Source organism: Myotis davidii, unplaced genomic scaffold (genome assembly GCF_000327345.1).
Source record: "Myotis davidii unplaced genomic scaffold, ASM32734v1 scaffold109, whole genome shotgun sequence".
NCBI classification, from domain to species: Eukaryota; Metazoa; Chordata; class Mammalia; order Chiroptera; family Vespertilionidae; genus Myotis; species Myotis davidii.
In genome coordinates this window covers 400,902-408,615 of record NW_006300368.1, presented here as the reverse complement: position 1 = coordinate 408,615, position 7,714 = coordinate 400,902, and the positions used below count along the sequence as shown (strand labels likewise).

Below are 7,714 nucleotides of genomic sequence, written 5' to 3'. Positions count from 1 at the left end.
GGGTCTGGGAGGACCTGGGATCTCAGACTCTTAGGGGCTCTGGTCCGGAGCACGGTGGACATCGAGCGTAGTGCGGGGGTCACGGCCATGAGCGGGGTCTCCGGTTTGGAGGAGCAGTGGAGCTGGCGGGAAGTCAAGGGGGCTCCAGGCTCTTCTCCCCTCTTCATTCTGACCTCTTTGCTTGACCCTCCCGGCTTGCAGGAAGCCCGACATACCAGTGCCCTACCTGTACTTCGACATGGGGGCGGCCGTGCTGTGCGCCAGCTTCATGTCCTTCGGGGTGAAGCGGCGCTGGTTCGCGCTGGGGGCCGCCCTGCAGCTGGCCGTCAGCACCTACGCCGCCTACGTCGGGGGCTACGTCCACTACGGGGACTGGCTGAAGGTGAGCGGCCGGGCTGCGGAGGGCTTGGCTGGGGTGGTGGCGAGCCCTGGGCGTGCGGGGGTTTTGCAGACTGCAATGGACGGACCTGAGAGACCCACACACCTTCCTTCCAGAGTGTGGGAGCTGAGGTCCACGGATGGGAAACAGACTTACCCCAAGTCACACCACAGTTACCAGCGCAGGTGGAGCCAGGACCTAGGTCACCTGGTTTCCAGGACCCTAAACCGTTAGTTTAGTAATCTCGGACTCAGAGGGCTAAAGGAACCTTGGAGGTGTCTGATCCAAAGATGAACCCCTGCCAGGCGTTGTGGGCTTGGAGAGAGGCCTGGACACAGGCACTGCCCGTAAGGAAGGCCGTCTGTCCAGGAGGGGAGGCACCTGTGTGAGCGGCTACAGGAAAGTGAGATCAATGGGTTTTTTATGGAACAGACTATGCTAAGTAGCAGAAAGAACATTCTGGGCTGCAGGCCTGGGGGTGGGAAGGGGACAACACTTGGTAACTGGGTTCTGCCACTTTCTGTAGGATCTTGAACAATTTAATTAACCCCTTTGGCCACTTCTGATAAAAAGAATTATCTGTTTCCGCTGTACCTGCTCACCACACTTGGAAATGGTAAGAGGGTTCATCACATGGAAGGGAACATGTAGAGAGGACGTTCTGTGCTCTGTGCAGTCAGGAAATATGTGGCAGTTGCAGTTCCTGACTGGGGTCCCCTTGCCTTGGCCTAGGTCCGTATGTACTCACGCACAGTTGCCATCATTGGCGGATTCCTTGTGCTGGCTAGCGGTGCTGGGGAGCTCTACCGTCGGAAACCCCGCAGCCGTTCCCTCCAGTCCACGGGCCAGGTCTTCCTGGGCATCTACCTCATCTGTGTGGTAGGTTTTGGGACTGTTGGCTGGAGGTGCTTGACTGGGAGTAAAATGTGAGCCCATGGTTGGCAGAACTCAGGGCGGTGGGCCTGTGGATCCTGATGGCCATGCCTCAGAGGCCCTCCCAGGGCCTGAGACCTGGCCAGTTTTCTTCCAATGTTACAGCCACCAGGGGGAGAAGTGGTTGAATTGGCCGTTCACTCCCAAGCCTGAGAGGCAGAACAAGATGGATTGTTCCTCTCATAGAGGACTGGGAGAGGTGGGTTCAGGCAGCAGCTGGGACTGTGCCACTTAGAACTGACGGGGATTGAATTAAAAAAAAAAAAAAAAAGCCTGGGTCAGGTGGCTCGGTTAGAGTGCTGTCCTGTATACCAAAAAGGTGCGGGTTCAATTCCCAGTCGGGCACTTACCTAGGTTGTGGGTTTGATCCCTGTCGAGGCATGTATGGGAGGCAACCATTTGATGTTTTTCTCTCAGATCGATGTTTCTCTCCCTTCCTCTCTCTCAAATCAGTAAATAAATCTTTGGCTGAGGATTTAAAAAAAAAGAACTGATGGGGGATGCCTAGTTAGCCAATATGGTCGTCCCTAGGGGAGGCCAGTGTGGATGGGGACATGAACAGGCCCCAGGCTCCTTGCCCTCATCTTAGTTACTGGGCACCATATTCCAGTGCAGAGCTCTGGATTCAGAGGGGAGAGCCCCGGCTATCTTCTAAGCTCCCCGAGAGAGGAAAGACATGGACTTTAATGTCATATAGCTCCCTAGTCTGATGGGGAGATGTAGGTCCCACTTTCAGAGAGCCCCAAGTCTGAAAGAGAGGAGTCAGAAGCCCACCTTGCAGAGGCTGACTTGCAGGTGCCATCTCATGGGCTTCCGACAGGCTCCTCAGCTTGTTACAGTCTTAAAAGATGGTTTGTCTCCAGGCCTACTCACTGCAGCACAGCAAGGAGGACCGGCTGGCATATCTGAACCATCTACCAGGAGGGGAGCTCATGGTCCAGCTGTTCTTCCTACTGTATGGCATCCTGGCCCTCGCCTTCCTGTCTGGCTACTACGTGACCCTGGCTGCCCAGATCCTGGCTGTACTGCTGCCCCCGGTCATGCTGCTCATTGACGGCAATGTTGCCTACTGGCACAACACACGGCGTGTGGAGTTCTGGAACCAGATGAAGCTCCTTGGAGAGAGTGTGGGCATCTTTGGGGCCGCTGTCATCCTAGCCACTGATGGCTGAGTTGCACTGGGAGAAGCTGAAATGGGTGCAGGGAGCCACTGAGGGTCACCCTACCTTTCTTGCTGGCCCGGTTATGTTTATTTATGCTTTTTGGTCTGTTTGTTTGATTCTTTGCTCTGTGTGTATGTGGGTGTGTTGGTAAGAGGCAGGTCTGTTCCCCAATTCCTGGGCTCAGCCCTTGATGGGGGAGCCCTGAGGTTGATGCCTTACAGGGTTTTTCCTCCATTTGTTAGGAGGAGAGCTGAGGCCAGAGAAGAGAATAAGGCAGCACTAGGGTAGGGGTACTGGGTGTGGGAGACAGGAAGGAAGACCTAAGAACTGGAAGAGAGCAAAAGTGAAAAATTCCTTTTGAACTGGCAGATGCAGCTAGGCTATGCGAACGAGTATGCGCGCTGACAAGTGGATCAGGCCCTGAGGAGCAGAGGGGCTGGTCGCCACAGAAGTCACATGGGTTCTCAGGATGTGCCAGGGGCAGAAATAACACCAGTTTGAGAGCAGAGCAGGCCACAGTCTACTCGGGTGTGAAGGGGTGGGGCAGGCAGCGGCCAGCTTCCCGCTTCCTGCCTTCTGTTTCCAGCTCCATGGATGGCCTGGTGGGGGTGAGGGCCCTCCCAAACACCAGACCACACAGTCCTCGAAAAATAAACATTTTATACAGACATTTGGCTTTGCTTCTCTGTTCTCCCCACGGGACACTTTGCCATTGGCTGGGATTGATCTTGGGTTTCTTGAAAGAACATATCTGGTAAGCTCCCTCAAGGCCCTGCCGTAATCGTGCCCCTATTCTGAGAGTTCCCACAGTCCTTTGGCTCTCTTCAGGGATCTCATCCTCCCTGTAGTATGTTCTGTTGACCTCTCACCTCAATCCTTATTGTAGCTTATTTTTCCTCTGCATTGATGTCAGCTGTTTTTGAATAAATCCTTAGAGCAACCTTGAGGGGAGAACTAACATTAAGTGTCCACTGTGAGGCCAAGGGATTTACGTCTTACAGATAGGGAAATGGAGACTAGAGAAGGTCAGCAGCTTGCCTCAAGCCACAGGGCAAACCCAGCCACAGAGCTGGATTGCAGGTCAGGCCGTGTAATGCCATCGCCCAGATGTATACTGAACATCACCCTTCTGAGGGAAGACGGGCTGCTCTTGGGGTTTGGTTCTCAGTCCCTGCTGTGCTATGGTGGCCTCTTAATGGGCCCTCTCCCTACTCATCCATGCACCTCCTGGCAGAAGGTAGTCCCAGCAACCAGTGTGGTACCTGGAACATCAGGGGGGTCAGAAATATTCAATGAAACCTCCAGCTTTGGGCTACTGCCTGTCTGCTCCCACAAAGATGGGGACACAGCCTCTAGGGGGCTGCAGGCGTCCTGTGCCCTGCCTGAAAGGGAGCTGGGACTGCTGTCGGTCTGGTCTGTGGAATGGAGGATGTTCCCCAACTTAGGAATAGGGGAGCCCCTCGGGGTTGCATTGAGGGACATGGTGGCAGCATTCATCGTGGGGGCCTCCATCCCATTTAGCTCCTCTACTCTAGAAGTCCCCTGGTTCCCCAGCCCACAAGATCTTGCTCCCAGAGAGCCACTGCTCCTTTCCAGTGTGAGCTAACTCTCAGACAAGTATTTTCATTTTAATCAAGGCCTCCTGAAAAGTTGCAACACCCAAAGGAATGAAAATGAGTGATAGAAGATCAACGAGGGAGCCTCGAAACAGCACAGAAGCCACAGAAACTGACCTACTCTAAAGTTTAGCCCCGAGTAGAGCCCGGGAAGGGAACCCCTCCCCTCCCCCCAGACCCCTAGACTGAAAATCGAAGGCCATCTGGAGGTGGCTTTGGAGCAAGTGGAGGTCTTGGATGGACTCTTCCTGTGCTCGTCCCACTTCGCCTCCCGCCTCAGGCAGCGTCGAGGAGGGGCTGCTTCCTCCTCCAGATCACCCCGCCAACAAACCTGGTCCCGCCTGTGGCTGCCTGGAGTCACCTCCAGCAGACATGGCTTTCGGTCCACCCTGGCTGTCCCAGGGCCTGCAGGCTGGTGGTGAGGGTCAGCTGCCTGGGTCAGACGCTGGCTTGCAAAAGGAGTCCGGCAGCCCCTTGGCGTGGTTGACCAGCTCATAGGAGTCTCGGATATCCGCCAGGCCAAACCAGAAGAAGATCCACTGCTTGTTGGAAAAGCTGCCGTCGCTGTGCTTGAAGTACCTGGTGGTGGTGGTGGGAGCTTTTAGTGCCCGGCCAGTGCTCATTTCTCCTGGTTCATTCACTGAGGACCTCCTACCTACCAGACACCTGCTGGGACCTGCGGTCCGTTACCTGCAGCTAAGAGCCTGGAGGTGGTGTGCTTTCACAGGGAAGCAGCCAAGGCTCAGAGGAGCGGGGTGGCTTGCCAGAGTCTCACAGCGGGGGCGAGCATGAGGACACCCCTTGCTCTCTCCACACTGCCTTGGCTGTGCAGCCAGGGAAGAGGTTCTGTTCACCACTTGGTGCCCACAGAGCAGAGTAATGGGGAGTGAGGGGAGAGTTGCTGAAGGAAAGAGGAGTAGGGGTTCTGCTGGGCCTGGGGTCCGAGAGGGCAATTGGGCCTGGGGTAGAGCCTGAGTGATCAGAATTTCTCAGGACCCTGGGAGAGATGGGGGTGGGGGAGGGGCTGTCGCTTGCTTCCAGGAATCCACTGTTGCAGGGCGGGGGTGAAAGGGGGGTTGTTCTGTGTCGACTGCCTGGGAGGAAATCTCAGGCTCCCTGTGTGGTCCTGGAGAGCGGGCCACAGTGGGCGGGGCCTTTCCCTGTGAAAGAAGGGGCCGCCTCGCCTTCCTGCCTGGTGGACCCGGGGTGTGGCTGGCGAGGGCTGGTGAGGGAGGAGGATGGTGCCCCGCTCCGGGCTGGGAGGGGCAGAACCTACCAGGGATTGATGGGGTTCGTCACTCTGGAGCGCCAGAAAAGCGTCTGCAGGTCCCGCCGCAGACACTCCCACAGCATCTGGCCGGAGCCTTGGCCCTGGCGGCTGGAGTTCACCACGAACTTGTCCAGATACGGGGTGCCCCCCAGTACGGGCTCCGTGGTCAGGATGGCGGCAGCGTTGTACCTGGCGCAGCGGGGAAAGTCAGGCTGGGACTTCTCCTTGGTCCGAAAGGCCGGGCTGTGTCCCGGGTCCTTGGTCGAAAGGCCGGGCTGTGTCCCGGGGCCTCTGCCCTCTGGGCCCCCAGGCTCACCCCTCGGAGACGTAGACAGAGTGCAGCCGCGGGCGCAGCGAGGCCAGGTAGTCCTCGCGCAGCTTCTTGCCGAAGCTGGTGTTGACCAGGTTCACCAGGCGGCCCTGGTCCAGGCTGTCCAGGCTGCGCACTCGCAGCAGCCGCTCCACGTTCTTGAAGAGGGTCCCGGACCCTGGGGTGGGACGAAGGAGGCGGGGTTAGTTCAGCCCGAGAGCGAGGCCTCATCCGCTCCGTCGGGGCAGCCTGGGGGGCTCCAGATAGGACGGGGCTGATGGGGCAGTCACCCGCTTCGGGAGATCGCGCCGGCGAAATGCGTCAGTGGTCTGCATAGACTTGAAGGCGATTTTCTCCCAGGGAAAGGCCTGTCCCAGGCAGATTGTCCCTGCAGTTCAGCCCTCGGCCTGGAGTCCCACCTACTTCACCTAGTCCCGCCCCCGCCCCGCCCCCCTCCTAGTCCGGTCCATTCCCCTTCGTGTTGCCCTCCAAGCTCCGCCCTCTGTGGAGTTGCCACACTCTCCCAAGCCACGCCCATCTCTCTAGTTCCGCTCAACTTCCCGCTCAGGCTCCTGCACTGGCTGCCCTCCGCCAAGTTCCGCCAGAGCAGAGCAGACAGCCTTTGGGGAGTCCCCCTGCGGCCTGCTTCCCCACCCCGGGGCAGGCGCTCACTCCCTGGGCCCCGCCCTCTCTTGCTCGTCCCCACCCGCTAGCTGCCGCCTTTACCCTTGTTGCTGAAGAGCTCGGTGAGCAGCGTGCTGGCGGCAGTGATGGCGGCCGAGGAGTGGTGGGGCAGGCGGCTGAGCACCTCCACGATGAGCCGAATCTGCTGCCGCTCCTTGGCGCTCACCCACTCCGCACTGGTCACCAGGTCCAGGTCAGCGGGCAGATTCACGTTACTCAGGACCTGCGTCGGGCTAGGAATTGAGCCTCCGACCCGCAGCCGGCCATGGACCACCCTGCCCCAGGGACCCCTTTACCCTCACCACCTCCCGGAATCCTTGGCCAGAGAGGGCTCAAATCTGGGCACCACGCCGGGCTGAGCCCCTCCCGGACCCTCCACTCTCGGCTTGAGGGGCTCAGCGAGGCCAGCAGCCGTGGGTGCAGCCTGAAGGAAGGGGACGCACCTTGCGGCTGCTGTCCCGCAGGCCGCCCGTGTTGTTGAGGAAGATGATCTTGGTGGGCTGCAGCGCCTTGGCCAGCGCGGCCGTCACCTCCAGCGAGTCCAGGAGCACGGAGCGGCGCGCGGCTGTCTCCCCAATGGGGCACAGGATGGGGATGCTGCCCGACTCCAGGCACCACTGCAGCAGGTCGGTCTCCACCGAGATGGTGCCCCCATAGCTGTGGGCCAGACGCGGTGTTCAAGAGGGCCTCCGCCAGGCCCGCGGGGCTGGGGCCGCGCAGACGGGCCGTGTGGTCTGAGCACTAAGGGGCGGGCAGGGCTGCACTGACTGAGCGTGAGGGGCTGGCTCCGCCGCGCTCAGCACCGACCCGCCACCAAAAAAGGGCACAGCTGTCGCGGCGTTTTGCCGGAGCGCGTCCACCAGCACCTTGCAACTCTGAGCGAGCTGCGCCTTGGCCTCCCAGAAGGAAAGGCAGCCAGAGGGCGCTGTGGGCGCCGGCAGCCCCAGCACCACCAGCGGCTTCATGTCCATGCGCTGCAGGAAGGCCAGCGCGAAGGCCAGGCTGGACATGGCCCCCGAGGAGTCCCCCGCCCCTGCCCAGGCCCCATTTCTGGCTACCGGGGCCCATCTGCTCCGCCCTTTGCCCCGCTGGGTCTTGCCATCCCCTTATCTCACTCTAGTGTTCCTCCCTGCGACCTTGGACTCTAGGACACTGGGGGGAGGGGTGACGGAAGTGACTCCCGCCCAGGTTCCCCACTTGCCATCGGAACCCCTAACTGTGCCCATGGTGGGGGCCTTCTCCAGCGCATCTCGGACTGGGCGCCGACTCTGGGAAGAGCTCAAAGCCTCGCCCGGTCCTGGGGCCCCCTTCCCGGTCCGGCCGTGCAGTCTGCCGCCCGTCCTGCCTGCCCGCCCACCT

At 59.6% G+C, this 7,714-nt stretch overlaps 2 protein-coding genes and 1 long non-coding RNA gene across 4 annotated transcripts in view; 1 reads left to right on the top strand and 2 right to left on the bottom strand.

The window, feature by feature from the left end:
- Window positions 1-3,143, top strand: part of TMEM101 (transmembrane protein 101) — a 24,360-nt gene extending 21,217 nt beyond the window's left edge. The window contains exons 1-3 of one of the 2 annotated variants that reach the window (XM_015572547.1): window positions 39-382; window positions 1,112-1,258; window positions 2,176-3,143. In XM_015572547.1, coding sequence (XP_015428033.1) covers window positions 239-382; window positions 1,112-1,258; window positions 2,176-2,484 — 600 coding nt within the window. In that variant the 5' untranslated portion in view covers window positions 39-238 and the 3' untranslated portion in view covers window positions 2,485-3,143. Of the gene's footprint in view, window positions 1-38; window positions 383-1,111; window positions 1,259-2,175 lie in introns of those variants that run through there. The other variant, XM_006776855.2, reaches the window with a different exon arrangement.
- NAGS (N-acetylglutamate synthase) lies at window positions 3,122-7,365 on the bottom strand. Its single transcript, XM_015572546.1, has 6 exons — window positions 7,126-7,365; window positions 6,799-7,014; window positions 6,398-6,578; window positions 5,678-5,849; window positions 5,368-5,550; window positions 3,122-4,670 (listed from the first exon to the last, which is right to left on the bottom strand). Exons 1-6 carry the CDS (start codon window positions 7,363-7,365, stop codon window positions 4,517-4,519), a joined length of 1,146 nt encoding a protein of 381 aa, XP_015428032.1. The 3' UTR covers window positions 3,122-4,516.
- The window catches only part of LOC107185153, a 19,693-nt gene continuing 15,100 nt past the window's right edge, over window positions 3,122-7,714 (bottom strand). Inside the window, exon 3 of the long non-coding RNA XR_001516076.1 lies at window positions 3,122-4,176. This is a non-coding gene — a long non-coding RNA (uncharacterized LOC107185153). The remainder of the gene's footprint in view (window positions 4,177-7,714) is intronic.

Bases quoted from the DNA above. Each gene is read 5' to 3' on its own strand.
- NAGS (XM_015572546.1), bottom strand. From the start codon at position 7,365: ATGTCCAGCCTGGCCTTCGCGCTGGCCTTCCTGCAGCGCATGGACATG. The intron at 5,850-6,397 runs GTAAAGGCGGCA...GTCCCACCCCAG, and splicing joins CGAGCTCTTCAGCAACAAGG to GGTCCGGGACCCTCTTCAAG. The intron at 4,671-5,367 runs GTAGGTTCTGCC...CACCACCACCAG, and splicing joins ACGAACCCCATCAATCCCTG to GTACTTCAAGCACAGCGACG.